Source organism: Python bivittatus, unplaced genomic scaffold (assembly GCF_059951505.1).
Source record: "Python bivittatus isolate LINGU-HERP-01145 unplaced genomic scaffold, Pbiv_v1 ctg000020_np1212, whole genome shotgun sequence".
Classification (NCBI taxonomy): Eukaryota; Metazoa; Chordata; class Lepidosauria; order Squamata; family Pythonidae; genus Python; species Python bivittatus.
In genome coordinates, this window is record NW_028277030.1 from 3371651 (window position 1) to 3394270 (window position 22620).

Genomic DNA, 22620 nt, shown 5'->3' on the forward strand with positions numbered 1-22620 from the left:
CTTCCTAACCAGCACACATTTACAACCACTGCAGCATCCCGCAGTCACATGATTACCATTTGCAAGCTTCACAGCCAGCTTCTGACAAGCAAAAAAGAAGCTAGTGGTAAAATCACAAGTTGCAGTCATGTGATTTGTCACTTAATGACCGTGGGTGATTCATTTAACAACTGCAGCAGAACTGACGATGTAAGTCTGGCATGGTCATGTATTGTTTTGCTTATTGGCCGCATTGCTTAGTGATGAAGTTGCTGGTCCCAATTGTGGTCATTAAGTGAGGACTACCTGTATGTTCCTGGGGGTCAGGCAGCATATAAATTTAATAAATTAGTATAAATTAGTACATTGTTCCGCTATATTTGGAGGAAGGATAGCTTAAACATATTTTAATACTACGATTGATAATTGTATAATTGTACATATACTGTACCATGCTGGTACCTAGTGTAGGAAGCAGTATCATTGTTGATGCTGAATCCAATATATTATTGTGTCTTTTGTGTCTTTAGGTATACGGCTGCTGCTCCTCCTCTAATAACCTGAAAAACACTCTAGTTCTTCCAACTTGCAATTACTGAATGCATTTGTTAGGAATTTGTAACATTCATATTTGCATGTGTGAAGCTTTAAAGCAAGAATGCTTAACCTTTTTTGCAGCCAGGGGCTACGCTGTCTTTCCTTTTTAAATAAAGCTTTTTTCTCCTTGGGCACTAAGAAATATGCAGAAGAAAATGGTGATGAAGAGAGGTTAGAATTTCAGTCCTTTTTTCCCCTAAAGTCCAGAACCCTAAAACAAAAGTATTCGACCATAACTTGTTGTGGTTTAAGTAAGAAAAAAATAGAAGACAGTGTTGTAATGAACCTTGATCCATTTTTAAAAGTCCAAAGGCATAAAAAGGGGGCTGGGGAGATACATGCAGATTGCCCATATTGCCTGAAAACTCACTTGGGGCATTTTAACCAAGAATAGGAATATATGAGAATTCCATTTCATTTTCCTTCACAGCTACACACACATGCATATGTACATAAAACATGCACTGTGAATGACCAAATATGCTTCATGTTTTCCCCATAGCTTATAGACTAACTATATTCTATACCGTCATAGACTAACATTGTTTTCTTCATAAGTATATAAGTAAAAATACATAGAGGGAAAAACATATCAGAAGCTTTTCTAAAAATTATTTTTAAAAAGTGCACCCAGTTGTTTTGTGCACGCGTGTGTGTGTGTGTTTTTTAATTCAAAATCCCCTTTGATTCAGCTTAACTACCTTATTGTGCTTGTGTTCTGTTAGTAATTGTTGCAGTCTGGTATTTCTACCATTTCTGCCAGGTTATTTGAGCACATATGAGGGGCCTCTCCTGGGTTGCTTGCAAAGCCATTAAAGATCATTTGAATAAGCATCACTGGGCGATATCCCATGCTGTGCAGAGTTCTGTTTTCACCATCTACTCTCCTCCTGGCCTTCTACACTCCCCTGCGCTTCCCCAAATATGCTCTGCATAGTCCTACGCTATGCACTATGCACAGGGGCACTGAAGCAGCCGTAACTTCGGGGACCAGGCATAACTACCATTCATTCAGCACTGCTGTAATTTTGAATGGTTGCTGAATGAGTGGTCGTTAACCGAGGAGTACCTGTATTCAAATGTGCTTCCACATTGTGTCCTACCACCATCTGGGGGGCCATACTGGAGAGGCCATTTTTGGTACTAGTACTTAAGTTTAGAATTTATTACCCCAGGAAATGCATCTTAAACATTTGTTGTTGGATTTTAAATGCTAATACAAGATACTTCCATTCAAATGATCATTTGACTTGAATAGCAACCAAGTAACCTAAACAATTTTGGTCTTGTTGCTGTTCACATTTATTCTTTAATGCTTCTGTTTTCATGGATTAGGCCATCAATTTGTTTTAATTGGTCTTTTCTAAAAACGAGTTCTTATTAATAGTTATTTATTGTGCCATTTTGTTTGCAATATATGAGGTAGTGGAGCCGACTTGAGGATCCTAAATCGACAAGAAGCCAGGGTAGAAATAGTTTGATAATAAATAGTGCCAAATGGTGCTTCCTAGGAACTGGAAGTCATCACTCTTCTACTGTTAGCTGCAGGTAGGCTTATAACTGGCCACCCATTTAAGGGAATCCAGCTCATTTTTGGAGTATGCATTTCACTGTTTCATCTGTACAGCACTGATACATTCAACTTGCGGTATGGCTCCCTCCTCTTTATCCCCACCATTGGTAGATAAGAAAGGCTTAGGTTGGAATAAATAATTAGATTACAGTGATTTTGAGTAGGCCATTGTTCCAGCCTTGACTTCTAATATTTCGAAGCTGCTGCAGGAGGGGGCAAGGGATGAAATGTGTATTGTGATGTTGCAGCGCAAGTTGCCTTTTACAAAATTGCATATGACAATTTAATGTAACTATGAAAAGACAGAGCTTGTGTTGTGATGTCATGATGCATGTTTGGTCATTTTGGCATCATCATGGTTAAGAATTTATGCCTATGGTCACAGTGGAGGGTAACTGCACTATAATAATGTTGCTTAGAAGCAGAATCCTGTGTTCTTACTGCAAATTATCTCTTATCCAAATAATACATATGTCGATCTTTTCTAACAAGCAATTCCCACCTCCCCAAAGCTTCAGAATTTGGGTGCATGGAGACAATTAGTAATGATAAAGCAGATGGGGTTTGGGATCTCTTGCTCTGCCTCCCGAAATTGTTTTTCTCCTGCAGGATTTCAAACACATTTGTATGGGTAAAAAGAGATGTATTGCAATACATGGTAACTAAAACCCATTCAGTTGGAGCATAAGTTCTGAAATTAGAAGCACACACACAAAAAAGGTATAAAATGGTGGGTTGCCTTCTCCAGTGTATAGTCATAGACATTTGCTAAAATGATCAAAGGAGACCAGGCTAAATTACCCTACAACCTACAGATTGTGGTAATAGTCAAGTAGGCCACCAACCTTTGGAATATTCTACCCCTAATACATCTGAGAGATGCTAACTGTGCTGTCTTTCAGATATCCCTGATGTATCTCTTCATCTGGACCTTCCCCATTTCAGTGTTACATGTGTTTGCATCTATATGTGTGTGCAGCCTTTAAATGCTTAATGTTAACTGTCTGAGCATTAAATTAAACTATAATTGTTACTGTATTACATGATCTGTGCTTTAAATTTTATCTTGCTGTTCTACACTACTCTTGACATATCTTTCTTTTTGGGGGTTATGATCAAATAAATAAATAGTACAAACATGCATAAAAATATATTTTTCCTACTCATTGGGTAAACAGAATTTTATACAGCAGGCCCTTTCTCTTCCTTGAAGCCCAAACTAGTTGACATAAGTGGAAGACCTTGTTTTGAGGTACAGATTCCTTATGTTAGGGAACTGATCATTCAGATTGTTTATTGTTTTAAAACTATTGATGTTTTCACTGCTGGCAAAAGAGTTAGCAAATGGATCAAGGTTCAGTGAGTTCTCAATAATGATTCAGTAAGGTCTGAAAAGGTCTCCTTCAAGCTGAAAAAATGAACCTCCTGTTGAGCTACAAAACTTCAGCAAATAAAATCCAATCATTAACTCATGTCCATTGCAGCCTTTTCTTTGTTAAAGGGGGAGCATGAAGAATGCAACCTCCTCTAGGAAGTCATAAAGGGAGTTAAATCCTCCCCCAGTTTAATAAAGCTGGAGGGCAAGGCGTACTGTTTGCCAGGGGTTTGTCACAAGCTATAGAATTACAGCCAGACCCAAGCAGAGGGCTGCCTGTTGACTCTGATTTTTCTAGAGCTCCAAAAAAGGCACTTTTGACTTCAAAATGGGAAGGAAAGAAAAAAAAGGCCTCTGATTATATACTTCTTTCAGTCATCTGGATGAGTCTGACTAGTGACTGGAAAGTGGAGGAAATCAGGGGAGGATAGACCCAATTTCTGGAATACATTCTGAGAGGTCAGCCAAAGTCAAACTGTCATACCAGTGCACTTCATAGAAATGGAGTTCTTTGCTACAATTTTCAAAGGCAGGAGAAAAGTTCTGTGGCTTGAATGATGGACCCTAAGATCAAATGTACTTCATCCCCAACTTGCTTGTATTCCAAAGCAGAGAAGAAGAAACAGAAGCCTACCTTTTCCGCAGACCTTGCTCCTGCAGTGAATGAAGCACCGAGGAGAACATCAAAGAAGTATGAAGCCTGCAGGTACCAGCACAGGGATTTCCTTGTTCAGCAATATCCTATCAGCATATTCCTTTATCACAGGTACTCTTCTCACCGCTTATTTCTGTTGAATGTTTTCCTGAGGTGTATCTCTTTGTAATATTCTTCTCCATTTTTCATCTCATAACTCCAAGTTGTATTTCTGGAGGGAAACAAAGGAGAGGAAAGATGCCCATACATATTTATTACTGTATGGAATTTCTAATAGTCTGCTTTTTGGATAAGTAGTGATGGGAATCCTGATCCAAGTGGAACACAAGAACGACATCAAAAAGAGGAAAGCAGTGTGGCATGGTTAGGCAATTTTATTTTCAATGCCTGATCAAAATCAGCATATGGTGAGAAAATGCTATAATAAAATTTGGTATTTGTAAAACATTTTCAAGACTTTCCCAAATACATCTCAAGATACCCTCAAAATACCCCATATTTCAGGTAGCAGGCTGAAGCTAAAAGGTGATATCTTGTTTTTGGCAATCTAAAATTCAGGCTAAGGTGAAATTTAAATTAGACTTCCCAATAAATCCTTTGCTATCCTAGTTATCTACTGTACTACTAGTTTTTAGGAACAGTGCGACTTTATTTAAAGCTTTGTTATATTCCCATTTGATTTGCTTTTATCACTAGAGATTTAGCTTCTCACAAATGTATTATTCTTTTCAAAAGTTTATATAGAGAACATAAACTTTCTGTTGTGTAGTCTGAGGAATTAATGGCTACATGTATTTGCTCTGCTAGTTAATTTGGTTTTAGTTCAGTGGATGCTCTTTTTTTAAATAAATAATACCATAGCTCACAGAGTTTATTTTTTGTATCTTTGTTATAACAAAGTTTACAAGAAACCTTTCCATTCTCTTCTCTATGTCTTTATTTTGAAAGCCTCCCCCAGTGTAAAAATTAAATATTATTTTCTGTGTTCCTGCTGATCCTTTGATTCTACCCCAAGGAGAAAATAAACTCAAATTTTTGCCCTTAAGATAGAGGTTAGTGGTGTTGGTGTTGGTGTTGGTGTTGGTGTTGGTGTTGGTGTTGGTGGTGTTGGTGTTGGTGGTGATGATGATGATGATGATGATGATAATAATAATAATAATAATAATAATAATTTTAAAACCCTTTTTAAAATTATCCTTATTAAAAATATTTGAGTGAAAAAAATAATTCAAAATAAGCTGGTTCTTCAGCTGCAAAAGAAACTTAAATTTATATTAAGATATTTCAGTAATATTTTGGTAAAAGTTGCCATTTATAGGGGTTTTTTCTTCTTTTTTTGGTGCCTTCGAGTCAGTATTAACTCCTGGTGAGTGCCTAGACAAGTCCCTGAAGTTTTTGTGGCAATATTTCTGGAAGTGGTTTGCCATTGCCTCCAGCACAGTGGTTCGTATTTATAGGAGATGTGGGCCCTGTATTCATGGGAATCACTGTATTTCAGTATTGTAATGTTCTTTAAATGAGATTTCTCTTGAAGATTGGGAAACATCAGTTGATATATAGGGGGTCTGCCCAGATGCTTCTGCAAATAGTTGCCAGGATTGTATATATTTTATCTGCACTCAATCGTTACCGATTCTGCAGCGACTGCCTAGACAAGTCCCTGCAGTTTTCAAGGCAAGGTGTTTTGGAAGTGGTTTGCCATTGCCTCCTTCCTAGAGCAGAGCCCAGCTGGCGAGCGCAGGAGGCAGGGTTTCCGTTGCTTCGCGTCTTTTTCGGGCGTGCGCAGCTTCCGCATTACTGGCAACTGCTCCCGTCTCCCATGCAAGCGCCGCCAGTATTTTCCTCCCACTGGGGTGAGAGTCCCCATTTATCTACTCACGTACGTTTTCGAGCTGCTAGGTTGGCAGGAGCTGGGGAGGAAGCAGGAGCTCACTCTGCTGCGCGGAGCTGGGCTCGAACTGCTGAAGTGTTGACCATTTCTGGCCGGCAACTTATAAGCTATGTCAATTTTTTTGTATTAAAATTATTTGTGACAATAAAGTGAACAGGAATATGAGCGAAGATTTAAACTAAGTAGTTTACAACAGACTAATTAGGTTCCTCAACAGAAGTTATGGAGAGGGGAAAACAGGGTGGCTTAAGTACAAAAACCGCAGCCTAGCACAAATTCTCCTGTCTCCTTTTCCTGCACATGACAATTCCACCATTAACTAATATATGCTGCATATTTACCACACATATAATCCTCATTTTGAAATAGTTGTCTCCTCCTTGAAATAATTGGATACACAATTTGGGGCCTGTATACATGAAATAAGGTCTCTCCTTGTATTATCTTGCCCATATGTTTATATCTGGAGGCTGGAGAGGCCTGTCTCATATCACCAATAGCTGACATACAGTGCAGGTTGACACAAGATGGGACCTTTTCCACGGTGGCTTCTGAATGTCAAGTGCTCAACCCCAGGATGTACACTAAGCACCCAGTAACTGATATTTCAGTTATTCACTAAGATCTATCTATTCCACCAGGCATTTATGAATGGGTGGACACTGTAATGTATAATGTGTGTGTGTATGTGTTTTATTTTATTTTATTTTTTTCTGGTGTACCTACTGTTGACTTTTTAAGTTTTGTACTGCTATTCATTTATACATTTATTCTATAAAATCTACATTATGTTCTGCTATTACATTTGCAAGACTAGACTCAATTCCTTGGTTTTGTTTTTTAAATACAAAACTTCTTTCTCCTTATTTTTGGTACATTTTAAGTTCTAGACAATAGCTTGGTAAAGGGGCTACAACAATTGCTTTGGGGAGCCAGTATAGGGCTTACAGGCATAGGATTATCAGATATCTCAATAGGCAGAGGAGGACATGGAGAATTGGAAAGAAGGACACACTAACTGTTTAACTTCCTTTGCATCCTGACAAAAATTACAGTGAAAACTGGAAAAAAATGTACTTAGGCCTACATGTATATGAAATTACTTTTTCCAGCATCAAAAAGACTAGTTTTTCAGTCACAATATTTTCCCAACAAATCTTTATTTTCAAGAATATATGTTAGCAATAATATAGAAACTGACGATGTGCTTTTCAAATTTCACCATAGAAATGTACAATGAGTTATGTGACTTCAGTGATCATAGATTTGAAGGGCTGGATTGAAGCCAGTTGCTGGAATCAGGAAATAAATAACATAAATCTAGGATGTTGAGTCTGTTGATGGACGATGGAAACAAAGAAGCAGGGAATTTACAAGGTCTTTCACAGACATGAAAGTCTGAATGACTATTGTTGTCAAAACAGTCCAATTTTTTTTTTAAAGAACAAGGTACTCGAAAAGCTGGACATTATTTGATTTTAAAGCTATGCTTGCTGGATGGAGGGCATGAGGATAAAATGGAGGACATGTCCTCCTTTTGCAGGACATCTGGTAATCTTGTACAGGCATTCTGAGGAAATTAAGATAATGGCACCTGGTGCAGCCCTTTCACTGAGCAATTTTCTTATCAGGGCTGGGTGATCACTCCCCACTAATTTAACGTCATCTTGGAAAGAAGAATGCTGCTGGCAGTCAGTTCTGCTAGAGGCATGCAAAATATTTTGAATTCAAAATGTGGCATTATAAGTTCAAAACATTCTGTTCTGAGTTCAAAACAGTGTGTTTTGACTTCACTATCAGTGTTTCAAAGCTATTTTAAACTTACTGGAAGTGTTTTGAGCTTGAAATAGCCTCACAAAGTTGGAATAGCTTGTCTTGAACTTGAAATGGTGGTTTCAAGCTCAGAATGGATGTTTTGAGCTTTTCCATACCCATAAGCCCTAATAGTAAAAGTTATTTTATTTAAAAAAGGGATAAAGAGAAGGAAAGTTACCTCTCCCCTTGTCTTGTTTCTCTTTTATTTTATCTCATTTTGGGATTCATTTTCAAAGTCAACTCCAAATTGGATACACTTCCCAAATAGCATATACATTTTTTCTGTTATTAATTTGGCAGTTGAACTTTCCCGTATTCTATTTTCAATATTTGCTGCCATTTTCTTTTCCATTTTAGCTACCTGAAGAATAATACAGCATTTGTACAAGTTGGAAACTCATATTGTGGGTATTGGTGAATCAGTAAAGCAGCCATCTTATTAACTATATAAATTTATCCATACATTATCAAATTGCATTTCAGAATGCATTCAGATTTCTGAAAAGCATTCTCCACTGAGAACTAAATAAGCCATCAGCCAATGAATGAGCACACATGTCTATTTTTTATTTCAGAGTCTGAAGCTGCATATGATAATAGCCCATTATTCAGAGATGCCTGAAAATAGAAGACATAACAAAAATATTTTGTTAGAGAACTGGGACTAGGAAGAGAATTACCTGCCCTGTTTACTCCAAAGTACTCCCCGCCCCCATTTTTCTCCTGACAAATCTTTTGGGGTACTGTTACATAATTTAGCTTGATCTTAATGGCTGGTAATTATTCCATTTATATTATTTTCGTGCACTATTTAGATTCTTTCATCTAGTTCATCCTCTGCTTTCTCACCTGCGATCCTTGATGTGACAATAGCCAATTGTGTTATCACAATCACCCCTAATAATTTGTTCCTTTAGTTTTCTCCCATGTTTTCTGGGCTGCCTGTACCCTCATTTCCAGAGAACTCCTAGATTGTGCCTTTGAAATTCAGTGGCATAATGGTCAATATTCAGCAAACGTGATAGTAAGCAATTTTCAGTAAAACCAAAATACAAATGGAACATAAAATTTCTGGGAGGCTTTATATATCAACTTTGACTCTTCAACCCTCCCCGAAGAACCCAAACCAATCCAAACATGTTGGCCCTCTTCATTCAGTGTCCTCGCTGCATCCTTGGACATACTGTATCCCCTGCTGTCCTCAGAGAACCATTTTCTTTAAAATGTGTCCCCCAAAGATGAAAAAGGGCCCCCAGTCCTGGCTTGTTCACAGTCTCCAAACATCCACATCTGTGTCTCATCTGTATTCTGTTAATATTGTGCGTTGGTCTTTCCACTTCCAGACTAACTTGTGTCAGTCACTTTGATTTGTAAAAAAGGCAGTTGCCTACTTATTATCAATAGCAAGGTTTCTATTTGTGAATATATTTCCTGCCCTCTTAAAACAAATCTCTTCCATCTTTCAGAAAACCCTGAACGTGCTGCTCTCTGTTTTGTGTCTGGGATTTGTATTGGACTTCTCTTGACCTTGTTGGCTTTCGTTGTCCAAATCTCCTGTCAAACTGATTGCAAACAGTCGTCAACCCAAAGGCCATCATGCAACAGTGACAGTAGCTGGAGCGACAGTGACTCAGATACCACCTCGGACCTGTCTGTGCGACGGCAACGCCAGTTCGAAAGGACTTTGAACATGAATGTCTTCACCTCGGCTGAGGAGCTTGAGAGAGCACAACGACTGGAGGAAAGGGAGCGCATCATCCGAGAGATATGGATGAATGGCCAGCCAGACATGCCAGGGACCAGGAGCTTGAATCGCTACTATTGACGGCAGCAAATAGGAACAAACTCATGGCAGTCCTTTTTCATCTTTGGGGGACACATTTTAAAGAAAATGGTTCTCTGAGGACAGCCTGCTGGGAAGAGGACTGAAGTCCTACTGTAGAAAGGCAATATTTTTACTCTACCTTTTACTTCACCCTTTCTGTCTAAGGACACCCTTTTTCAACATTTTGCACAGGTTGCAAGGTTGGGGGAGGGGGGCAAGTTTGTTTCTTCCCAGTGCTTTGGTTGCTGCAGATTGGAAGGGCTGATGAGTGAGGATGGGGTTACACATAAATGCACACAAATATTTCCTCCCTTTCCCCTCCCATCTAGACATACTGTAGATAAATCAGAAAGAGATGCGTTTTTAACTTCTCCTTCTTTAGACACCACTTTCGAACTGGGTCCCCAGCATGTCCTCAGGAAATAACACTACCAAACTCCCTACTCTACTTAATGTTACTGTTTAAACTTTAATTTAAAAAATGAATGGGAAACTAGCATGCTGCAAAGCAAAACAGTGGCCTCACAGGTAACTTATTTCCAATAAGGTCTGTGGTCCTCCTGTAGAAATCAGAGGCATTCTTGGAAGATAAAATGGTGGGTGGTTGCAAGTTGGTGCTTTGTTTGTTGTATGATAGACGGGTGCTTTGTGATTAGCCACGTTCACTATGGCAGACAACCAGTTTCTGAGAGTGTCCATCCCTTGCTTTCTAAATTCCAAATGTGCCCCATTGGGGCAAAAAGGTTGAGGACCCCTACTCCACCAGATCACTCTTTTCCTGCTGCTATTTGTAGTAGGATTCAGAGATCTGTTCCTCACTGTGCAGCTGATGCCTTCTGGGGAAAGTGGGCAGGGCTCTGATCAAATGAAGGGGTGGGGTATGTCCCCTTCAGCTGTGCTCTATAAATCTTCCTCTCTGCATACCCTGCAGATATGCTGAGGTTAAGCTATCCATCTCCTTAATTCTGACAATCACTGTCCTCCCATGGTTGACCACCATCTTCACTAACAACTTTTCTTGAGATGTTATTGGAAATAAAAGGGGACATACTATACATGATGAAAGGCTCGCTTTATATTTTGGAAAATGTGAGCTTTATGGTGTGGAATCTTTTTCCAAATACAGGTCTAAAAATATGAATTTTAACTTGCTTAATGTTTTAATAATAAGGAACTTGCTAGATATTATGACTGTCCTCACCAACCAGAAAAACAAATCTAAAATAAAACATGTACTATCTGAGATCTGTGAGAAGTTATGGGCAAAGAACATGAAAAGCTGAAGCAACCCCTGGCAGCATTTTTCCACGGTTCAGGAGAAAGAAAGTTTGGGGTAATGCTTGTAGGCATTCACACTTGCCCATAAGCTGTAGTTAACAAAACATCCAAGTGTGCCTTACTAGAAGACGCTGCTGACGAAGGAGGGACAGAAGCAGAAAGGCGTTCTGGTAAACAGCTATCTCGTGACTTCGAAAAATCATGGTATTGACCTAATTTCTCTTTCTTTCCCACAGATGCTTCAAAACTGGGCATTTCCACATTATGAAATCAGCTTGCTAGTTGCACATTCAATAATACATTGTGTTATTTAAGACTGTGTTTTAAATCTTGCTTCGGTGGCAGCATTTTTTTCCTGACAGCTCAGGGATAGAATTCTTCCCTCAACTCAAGTTCCCACATTCCCCTCCTTGTCCTTGTTTTCTATTCAGTATTTTTCCAATCAAGAATTTTATATTATTATAGGAGTTGTGCCAGTTTTGAATACTTTGTTAACAACCTCAAAATGATTGCCAGGATTTTGTGCCTTCTTATATGTGTGTATATATGCCATTTGAAAGTACTGATTAAAATTGTTTTCTTATAAACTGTGAAATAGTATTTTATATAGTTTAGCCCCTCACATAAGAAATTAAAAAGAAAAAAAAAGGCTGTACTTTACAAGTAGAAAATGGAACCAAGAACAGTTAAGATTCTGCCCTATGCAGATAAAATTCTGCTTGCTTCATATACATATATTTTAAATTCAGATCTTCAGTTTTGGGTAGATGCTTTATTACACTGAAGTGCAGCACACCTTCCCCATATTTTAAGCTGCTACAACTGTAGAAACAGCAAGATAGTCCTGTAATAGCAGTTCAAAGACAATGTCCTCCTAAATTTCTGAAAATTTGGAGCAGACTGTCCTGTGCTTTAAGTGTATACATGTCATATATAACTCAAACCATTGGAAGCGTTCAGCTGCATTTCACACACCCATCCCACATGTGGTATTTTTGCTTAATTCCCTGATGGATCCCAATGATAGTGTTTATTGCTTTTCTTCTGTCAGCCCTGGTATTAATACTCTGATGAGAATTCCAGTGAACTAATGAGGCATGATTTCCCCTTCCTGAATCTACAGTAATATGCACACACATGAGAAAAAACACTTTATGGGCTCTTTGCATTTCATAGGGTTGGATTTTTCTGCAGTCTGTTGGAGAAGTGCTCAGCTATTTCTAGAAATTAGTCTTTTATTATTCCAACATTCTTACTGTAGTTTCTATTTCAACAAGAATTTGGTAACTTGAGTTACCAAACTCTTGATATCAGTCAGAAACTATGCAAACATATTTTGTTCAGCCAATGGTTGGACTAAGGAATAAGGGCCAGCAATCCTTATCTCCCTATCCCAACAAGGAAACTATGGAAACAATATAATGTTTACAGGATGTTTTATTCTTATGGAGAGCTCCATAGTACACAAAAATGCCCTCTATTTTCTTATTCTGGTAGGTAGGGAAAAAGCTTTGTTAAATAATAACAATATGAACCAATTTCCTTCCTGTTAAAATACTATTTAACAAAGTCTGCACTTCTGTATCTGATTTGTTAGAACAAAAAGTAGACAGGGATAAGGACATGCTGTAAAGTGTCCCATAGTTTCATGCCCATCAAAATTGGTACATTATATATTATATTGCAGCTAGATAATGCAGGCATTATTAACCTGCATTTATCAATAGCAGTAATATAAATCACTTATTGAGCCTAGCTGCTACTTTTCACCCTTTTCTGGTTCATTCTAATTTTTCCATATACACATTAGAGAAGAAGATATCTGGATTTCTTGCAAAGGACACCAACAATATAAATTCACAGTGAATTCCAGCTTTCTATGATTAACCAGATGTTATCTTAATAGCATACATGACGTGGTTTAGATAACCTGGATTAATAGCTTTACTTTAAGATTAAAACTCGGTGTGTTTGGGGGAAGAATTTTCCTATTTCTGCTACTGTATCCCAGCATAAGGAAAAAATTCTTCTTTTGTTCACCTTCCATTCAGAGCCCAGGGGAACTTAAAAGAGCTTAGGCCTGCCCTAGTCCCAGTCAAAGCTTTTTCTGTGGGTATTTGTCGATGACAAGTTCTATCTTCTGCTCTAAAAGCAAACTAGCTTAACCACCATTATTTATAAGCTGTGCCTCATGCAATCCCCGGGCTTGGTCCATAAACAAATGCCTAAATCTGAGAACAGAACTCTGAGAAAGAGCTTCCTTTGTTCTAGAGTAAAAATATTCAATAATAAGTTTAAAATGAGAGTATAAGATCACTTCAATTTCCACTGATGCTTCAAAAACATAGGAAATTAGAATATGAGATCAAGAGATTTCACATAACATAATCTGTAAAGACTTTCTTCTATGGGTAAAGAAGCCAAGTGACAAAATGTGCATGACCACATCATGCAAACACTGTAACATCTATCAGGACATAATTATGTAATGGAGGTATTTGTGCCATGACATCATGGCATGTATGTCATCATTTTGATGCCAATGTGGTTTGGGGGGATGCCACAGTTTTGCTCAATCTCGTAGCTAGGATGAACGTATAAGTGAGGTAATAACACCACAATTTACATTGGTCTTTCAAGTCATCCTTGCTGGAGAGGAATGTGTTCAAGTAGATGATTCAAGAAGTAAAGGTTCTTCAATTGCTTGACAGAGAGGTCACTGATGAAATTATGCCTAATGCATCTGTACAAGGGTTAGTACTTCTGCCAAATTCTTCCTATTGTGATAATTGTGCAAATGCAGAGCAAGAACAACTCAAAATCTGACAATCTAAAACATTGTTTACTGAAAACACAGAAAAGATGGCAATAATGAATTGGCAACCAAACATTTAAAAAATGGTTAGCTACGTAGTCTTTGGAGAGAAAACCTATAAAGATTTCCACTGAGGGGAGTGAGTAGCAACCCTTAAATTGAGAGTTCTGCTACACCTGAAGTTCTGCTACACCTGAGAGTTCTGCTACACCTACTTAGTGAAGCTCCCGAATAAGGGTCCAGTTTTATGTCATCTTCACCATTAATTTTAAACTAGGATTGGAGATGCCTTGATTTAAATTCCCATTTCCCATGACCAAACACCATAGAAGAAGCAGACATTACCAAATATGTAATATATATTCTATGTGGATAGGGGGGCAGGGTATCATACATTATATATGAGTTAAGTATCTGCTAGAGAGGCAAAGAGAAAAAAAAAAGAGGGAGAAAGCAATTTGCAATTTATCTCAAATTTCTTCTACATAATTCTCTGAGGCTGCAATTTCATACATGCTTACTTGGGAGTAATTCATGGGAGTTATTTTGGAATAAATATTCATGGGAAAATCATGGTTACTTTCTCTCTCTTTCTTCTTCTTCTGCCCATTTGCTCCAGATTTTCTTTATTTCTTAATTTTTTCCTGTGCATCACAAAAGTGATGTTTTTTGCATATTATTTTTTTCTTTTCTACCTGTTTTGCTTGATTGCACTTTTTATTAGCTGGATACATACCCAATCTTTCTGAGCAGGATAGAATCCCAATTCATGGGAGTTATTTTAGCAGAAAAGCAATGTACAATTATGTTAAAGAAATACCCAGGTATAAACTAGAAGTTTTCCAGCAATTCTCCCATTCCTCATCCACCTGCCTACCATTATAAATCTTATCTATAATGCTCAATATATACTTCCAAAGCCCAGGAGAGCCACTTTCTCTGGAAGAAACATCCAAGATTTTGACCTGAGTAATGTCTGGTCTAGGCAGTCTCAAATAAAATTGGCTTCTCTTCCCAAGTCCCATAGGGAATGCAAACTATGTTGAACAGAGCTCAACACTGCTCCTGGCTAGGGAAGGGGTGTTGTTCTTCTTAATTCATTTTTTTTTTGAAAGAAAAAAGAGAAGAAATTATGGGGACACACAGAAGATTACAAATGGAAGATAACTTACTTTGTTATATATAATTTTTATTAAGATTTTTTATTATAATAGTAAAATCTAATACAAACTAAACTTAAAGAAAAGAAAATAGAAGGAGTAAAAAGTGCAAGAAAAAGAAAGGAAAAAGAAAAAGAGAAGAAAGAGAAAATAAGAATATAATAAAGAGGAAAGAAATATATAAAGAAGTGACTTCCAACCTTCATTACAAGTATATAGTAACTCTTCACCCTCTAAAGTTACAAATATTTATCTCTTCATCCCATATCCCATCTCTTATCTATAAACAAATCCATAAACCATAATCTTTGCAGTCCTAGTATCAGCAGAAAGTCTGTAAAGGGTTGCCAAAGGTAACAACATATCTTATTTTAACCTTGATCAGATAAACCAACTTTAAATTCCTTCCTTTTACTTCTAACAGTCTTAATCTTTAGTTCATTCAAATATTGTAGTAGGATTTGATTTCTCTTCATTTCTTCTTTGTCCCATTGCACAGAATTCTTCAAGGCTTTAATAAGCCTCTTTTTTTAAATCCAGTAGGAAAAAATTATCCAGGTTTATCATTTGTATTTCCTTTTTATTTTAAAGTTTAAAATCTCAGCCAGTTTCTTTTGTAGATCCAGTGAAACATCCTTTTCTAAATCATTCTCTTGGCCTATCAGCTGTAAATCCACTTTTGATACCATCTCTATCTTGTCCGTTAAAATATGTTTTTCATCTGACATTTCTTCAATAACATTTTTTGGACCTAATCTATCCATAGAAGCAGACATCGTTACTGACATTGTTGATATTGTGGCTACTATTTTCTGATTCCATTCTTCAAAAGTCTCCTTCAGTATTTTTATTGTCATAACCATCTTGCAGGCCTGTATATCTTCCCTCTACCTAAAATCTTTAGTCCCCTCTAGTGCCCAGTTTTTGAAAACATGAAATTATTTATCTATGTTGTGTCCTGTAAAAACCAAACAGGATCTATTTCCCATGAGAAGCTGTTTGTACTTTATAATTAATTCCAAAATCTTACTGTATAAGTTTCAATATTCCAAGGCTTCTGGGGGAGGTATGGCAAACTGAAGACCACTCTGTGAAAGCAGAGCTGACAACCACAGCAATGTAATTTCAGACTGCTATCTAGAAGATGTATTTTCTCTTTATTAATTTTTTGTGTGCTGAAATACAATTTGGAAGCAAAGATCCTACCTAAGATCACTAATTTTATTACCATCTTGTGGTCTATTGACCACACGGCCTGCATTTTTTGTAAGTGGGATTTCACATCTTTGAATTTCTTTCTTCTTCTTCTTCTTCTTCTTCTTCTTCTTCTTCTTCTTCTTCTTCTTCTTCTTCTTCTTCTTCTTCTTCTTCTTCTTCTTCTTCTTCTTCTTCTTCTTCTTCTTCTTTTTTTTTTAACAAAGTTTGATTTTGTTTATCTGTTGTAAAGTTGATTTATCTCAAAAAAGGAGGACAGGGAGAAAAAGCTGAAGCCTTTAATCACAGGCCTTCATGCTACAGGGCCAGGAGGTTACATTACAAAAATTATTTCAATATTCTGTTTTTTTACTTTTTCCTGCTGCTAAGGCAACACAAGTGGTAAGAGCCTTATTTCTCTCACACATTGGGGTTAAGGAGAGGCTTTCAGGTGAGATGCCCCCAGAAGATAGTGGTGGCTGTAGTAACTGCCAACCAGTTATACCAAGGCAAGAAGGTGAGGCAGGGGTTGTAGACCCAGAGTGTTTTGGGGAGAGGATGTTTGAGATCTCAGCCTTTACTCTAAGGGCCCAGCTGTGCAACTAAGCATTAAATTACATTTGTGTGTTTCTTTCATCGTGCTATGGACAGCTATTTTTCTTGCCTCTCTGTCAAACCCCACTCATCTGAGCAAGATCAAGAAAGCAAGAACTACCTAGATTTCAGTATAGTATCTTTGCCAGCCTGGGATAACTTCAGAATCTTGGAAATTATAAGAGCAATTTCCCACCCTCATTTAGACTGAGTTAATTAAGGTGGAATCTCTGAATTATTTGAAATGCTTCTTCCCAGGTTTCTTGCCACTTACATTGGCAAATTGCCATAAATTGCCATTTATGAGATAAGCTGTCAACTAACTTAACCTTCTGTCTCTTGACTGTTTATGTTTACTCTTCCATTCCTTTCCCACCCTCCCCACAATCTCTCACACTCTCAGTGCTATGTGTTCTGAAGCTCATTTGATTCTCTGAGAATATACCATCTGAAATATCTGACCAAATGTATATTCACCAAGCTTGGAAGGGATGGAAAGATTTTAAGATTTCACCTGACATTTGCTTATACTTTTCTCCAGTTCATTAAAGCCAGAAGTAAATGATGAGAGAATTCTTTCTAGAGGTCATTTTGGCTCATTCCCATAGAGTTTTACATTGTCACATCCTGAGGCCAATGGTTTTAATTAAGGCCAAGTATTCAGCTAAAGTAGCCATAATCCATATAATCCATAATCCATCCTGATGCTGTCTGCTGGATTGAGTGGACTTGCCCACTAGTGGTGATTAGACAGGGTTGAATCTGCAACCATGGAGGGGGAAAGAGTTTTAAAATATATCAGGGATGGATGGGGACAGTTTTAGGAGGACTAACAGGAAACTACTTTCATGTCTTTCCAAGCAAGCTCATTTTTTTGTTTTAGAAATTGCTGAATTGTTTATAGTAATATTCTAGTATAGTGATATGAACATTTCTGTCCCCTTATGAAAAATGATGCACTCAATATTTTTCTTATGATTGTCAGGAGCCTTGCTTGTATATGGAGCATACTGGAGATATATTCTCTAGGAAACCTTCCTTTCTAGAGACTCTCCAATGCTTTTTAGAAGAAAGAAACTTGAAACTGTATCTTCTTGCAGCAAAGCTGCTGGAGAAATCAGGTTGAAAGGCAAACAGATCCCTCAGGGGGAGAAAGCTGTGTTGGGGATTTCTGAATGGATGACTTTGTACCTGTTTTAAAGATCAAACAGTATGAAGATCTCCCCCTCCCCCCCCCGCCAAACTTCAAAGCAATAACTTGCTCATGCAGATGGACATAAAAGCTAATGGCCTGATATAAGAAAAATGTTCAACCTATTTCTTTCTTTCAAGCATGTTATAAAAAAGCCCACCTGAATATGTGACTCAGAAGATCATTAATGGATAAGGGTGTTACAGCCAGTTGGCCTTGTTTCCATTAGCCTCCCTTTCCCTGGGTTGTGTTGGTTCATTAGATGAAAAGCTTATGCTATAGCAGAGGCAGCCTCTTGAATGGTGCCCCATTCAACTCCCAGGAAGAACTGCTCAGCCTCTAGCCCTTTCATTTTCATCAGTTACTGGGATCCTTAACTCCTCAGTTAAATGATGGAAAGCAAGGTGAAGAGTCAGACAAAGGTTGAATTCCATTCCCCAATCATCTGAAGAGTAGATAGTTTCTCAATAGCTTGTCTTTGTCCTCAAGCACTAATCTAAAAATGTGCTGAAGCACTGAACAGCAGAGCCAGGAATCCAATGTCCTACTGACATGCTTTTATCAAAATAAAATGCACCACTGAAGGAAAATCCCAGCAATGCAAAATCTAAGGTAAACTGCCAGGCAATTCTGCATTTTACCAGTATCAGACCTTGACCAGAATTGCTGAGTGAAAGGATGCATATGACTGAGCAGAAGTTCAGGGTAATTCAGTTTTCTGAAAGAAGCTGTTTATGTAACTCTGCAAAAGGTGGTACACAGAAGAAGGTCACAGCCTGCTGTATATAATCTGTTTTCTTAAACTGCAGGGTATGGAACAAAGGAAGGCAGATCAATCATATTTGGTTGGTTGGTTGGTTGGTTGATTGATTGATTGATTGATTTAGGAAAACACTTTAAGCGTGAGAGGTTCAGCAGTGGAATCCATTAGATGGATGGTGGTCCCCTTTTTGCTGCGTGTCATCAAAAACAGGATGGGCAGAGGCTGAATAAATTTGTATCAAGAGGTTATTTGTTCTGTGCCACCCACTTCTTTCCTTTTCCCATTTCTGTTCCTTGGTAGGCTACACATCACAGAAAGTGGTCCTCAGCCTAAAAAAAGATACTCATCCTTTTAACTGTTAAAGACTTCGAAGCTCATGATGTTTGAGGGCTTCTTCCCCAAATATTTTGGAGGTGGGGGTTGAAGAAAGACAAGTAATCTAATCTGATGTTTAGGACCAGAAAGGGGCCTCCTCCCCCCCAGAGAAAGTACACTTGCGCTGAGAGACTTTCCCGACCAGCAGCTCAAGCCTTTCCAGTGTATGTTTAAATTAAAGTGCAATATTTTCAAGATGATTTTATATTCTTCTGATTTGTGCTGATATTCATAGGGCTATAGTAGTAGTTAGTTTTGCAAGTCTAGGTTGGAAGATCTCTTGCTGCCTCCAGCTGGTCAGGAACTGAACATCTTTTGTACTGACTCAGGTCCTGCTCTCAGGACATTTGAACATTCCCAGGTCATACATTAACAAAAATTTCTAAAACCCCCCTTCCATAAAAATAGAAGAAAATAACTTACAAGCATCTTCAACCCTCCCTTCCCCCCATGGCCATGTGTTCAACTATATTTGTCTGGCTATTTGCAAGGAAAAAAACCATAACTTTTAGGAGGGGCACTGGATGGCCAAAATAAAAAATGTAAATGAAATTGGGGAATTAAATAAGAACTTGGAGAATCAGTAGCAGCTTTGTAGGGACATTTCCCCCCAGTTTCCCCCAGTTAAGGGAAATGCCTACAAAAGGAGATATTTTTGGCAAGTGACTCAAGTACAGGAGATGTGTTAAACATATTTTTGTCATATATGCTTAATCACTACTTTAACTGTAGTTTTCTCTGTTAAACATTTCTAGTTAATACTGCTAGTTTCCGATAACTATTTGAGGTGAATATCATTTTTTAGAATAATAAAGCTATTATTCTATATCTACATTGACCTGCCTTATTCAGCTCTTGGATTTAGGACAAAATGTTGGGTTCCTTGTACCTGCAGATGAAGGCAAGTAGGAAGAAGGATTTTCCATTTTGCCTGGACCAGAAGCAGACAAGGAAAATAATCCCAGAATAAAGCCAGAGGTGGTGGTGGCAGCATACCAACAAGGAAGGAAATTGTGATGGTCTTAGTGGCAGCCAGCCAGAGGAAAGGGCTGAAGCTGGCAGAAAAGCTACAGAAGGGATCAGGTATGAGCTGGAAAGAATAGGGATCACTAGGCTACACTTTTTTTTTTTGAGGAGAAGGGGAAGGGATATTTTATATAGAGGTATGGGATGTGCGTTTTGCATATTTATTGGAACAAAGAAATAAGCCCATTGATTCAGTGAGGAACAGACTTTCCTAAAGAATTGCAAGTGGCCCCAACAGCCTCATCAGAATTCTCTTTTCCCTGTATTTGTTGTCTTCTGTTTCCTTGGTATCCAACAGACTACAGAACTCTTGATCTGGAGGTGGTAGATCTGCACCACCATTATCTATTTACTGTTCAAGGTTTGGACATACGCTTTTTTCAGCTAGCCAAGAATTTTTGAGTGCTACTTAGGCATGATGAAAAGAAAGGAAACCCTGAGTCTTTTTCTCAGGAGATTATGACTGGTAAGATATCTAGGGAAATGCTCTCAAGGAATTACAAGAAAAGGAGAGATAGGTGTGCTGCCTGGGGACCAGGAATGGAATCCCAGTTGATTAAGACCATCAATTACTTAAGTCTATGTTTGTATCTGTTTGTATTCAGCACAGTTTGTTTTGCTGGAATAGATGTGGATGTGCTACTAACCAGATAGAAAATGGCTAGACACCCTGTGGCTCAGTCTTTCAGGGATTTTGGATGCTGTAAGCATGCTCAGCAGGAGCTACAGAGGGATGTACCCTGCAAGCCTGAGCAGTATGCTCAATCAATCTGTTGGAGGAGTTGGGTTTAGACCCATTCCAATGATTCAAGTCATGGGAACATGAATTCCAGAAAGAATTCCAGAAAGGATTTTTCTTGTCCTCATTTGTATCCTGCCTTTCTAGATAAATACAATCAAGGTGGTTTTCAAACCCTTATATTAAGCAATAATAACAGAACAAAGTGTTGACTGAATAGACTGCAGCTCAGTCCAAGCAAGACTGAGTGGCTTTGGGTCTTAGGGTGTTCTAGATCCAATGATCTACCATCTTTAGTTCTGGATGGCGTGACACCACCTCAGGCAGAACTGGTGCACAATTTAGGAGGGCCTCCTGGACTCATATCTCTTTTAAAGATTTGAATGTGTTCCTGGGCATGGGGATCAGCAGATGAGTTGGAGCCTGTGAGATGCTGTTATTTTATTGTTGATTGTGTTTGCCCTCAGTTGCTATATAGCTTTTATCCTAATGTGTGTTGATGTTTATTTTTCTATTGTGTTTTTTATGTGATGTTAGCCACCCAGAGTTGTTGTGGCGAGATAAGCAGTCATATAAATTGAATAAATAAATACATAAAGTGACAAGGACCCTTTACAACAGAAATGTCCAGCAATGAAGGACATTGAAAAGAAGAGTAATTCATGAGAGGTGGTTCTCCAGTCTCTTCTGCAAAACCTCCAGGACAACCCATAACCTCTGGAGCTAGCCTGTTTCATTATTGCACAGATCTTACTATTAGGAATTTCCCCCTCATATCTAGCCTCTAAGTTCCAGTCTTCTGTGAAGATGCAGTTCTCTGAAAGATCAAGCAAACCAATCTCATTGGCAAACAAGCTTCTTCTGCAGCAGCTTCCACTTTTGGGCTGACTGTCTGAAAAGGATGGGTTATCTCCTCTTGCCCTTCCTATGCCCTCAGGACCCCTGCTGAAAGAGCAGGAAAAAATATCAGAAGTGATTTTATACAAGGCAGGGCAGACTTAATCATAACCACCATTACCACTTAAGCACCGAAAAAGAGGCTGGATCTAGGAGTGTCTTCAAGCTCTGTGGGCCTGTTTTAGGCTGACTACCATCCCATCTTAAATAGGCTGTAGGCCTACTCCTAGAAAATAAAGCACTCCAAGCAGCAATAATTCAGCATTTAAGCTTCATTTTATTCACCTTCATCTGATCTCAAACAGCCCTTCTTCTTGGTTTATAGCTTTTCTAGAATCAGATAATGGAAATTAGGCATATTGAACTGGATGTCAGTTGCATAGTGAGGAAATCACAGTTCACATGTTCAGAGGCTCTCTTCTCATATAGAAGCTAAACAATATGGGAGACACAACACCACTTTCTGAGACTACACTTCAGTTAGGACAGGAACAGTTATAAAATGGGGTTGCCTATCCTCATAAGGTGACTCAGAAAAATCCCACAGTTAATGAAATCCAGAGTCCCTGAGAGATCCTGGGTTGCTTCATCTTCCATCACAAATAATCTAATATGCAACCAAGAATTTAGAAAAAGAGACTTATAGGGTGGTACATTAAAAAAAGTGTGAACTTTTAAATCCACAGTCAGTTTTGGTAATAGGAGAATCACACCTGGTTAAAAGAAGCATGGCCATGGATGTTTCTCTAAAGGGGTGCAGTAAGTGGTAATTCATATTCCATGACAGAGGGTTTTTTTTTTAATTAATTGGCCATATCTCGAGGTATCCTCAGTGTACTTCAGATAGAGTTAATCACCCTGTTTTGTTCATTACCTT

At 38.2% G+C, this 22620-nt stretch overlaps 1 protein-coding gene across 4 annotated transcripts in view; it reads left to right on the forward strand.

Moving 5' to 3' along the window:
* Positions 1–11542, forward strand: part of EVA1A (eva-1 homolog A, regulator of programmed cell death) — a 29008-nt gene extending 17466 nt beyond the window's left edge. For 2 of the 4 annotated variants that reach the window (XM_025172863.2, XM_088133530.1), the window contains exons 2-3: positions 4134–4290; positions 9352–11542. In XM_025172863.2, coding sequence (XP_025028631.1) covers positions 4188–4290; positions 9352–9710 — 462 coding nt within the window. In that variant the 5' untranslated portion in view covers positions 4134–4187 and the 3' untranslated portion in view covers positions 9711–11542. Of the gene's footprint in view, positions 1–1694; positions 4291–9351 lie in introns of those variants that run through there. The other 2 variants (XR_015794706.1, XM_007437696.4) reach the window with 2 other exon arrangements.
* Positions 11543–22620: the final 11078 nt, after the last annotated feature.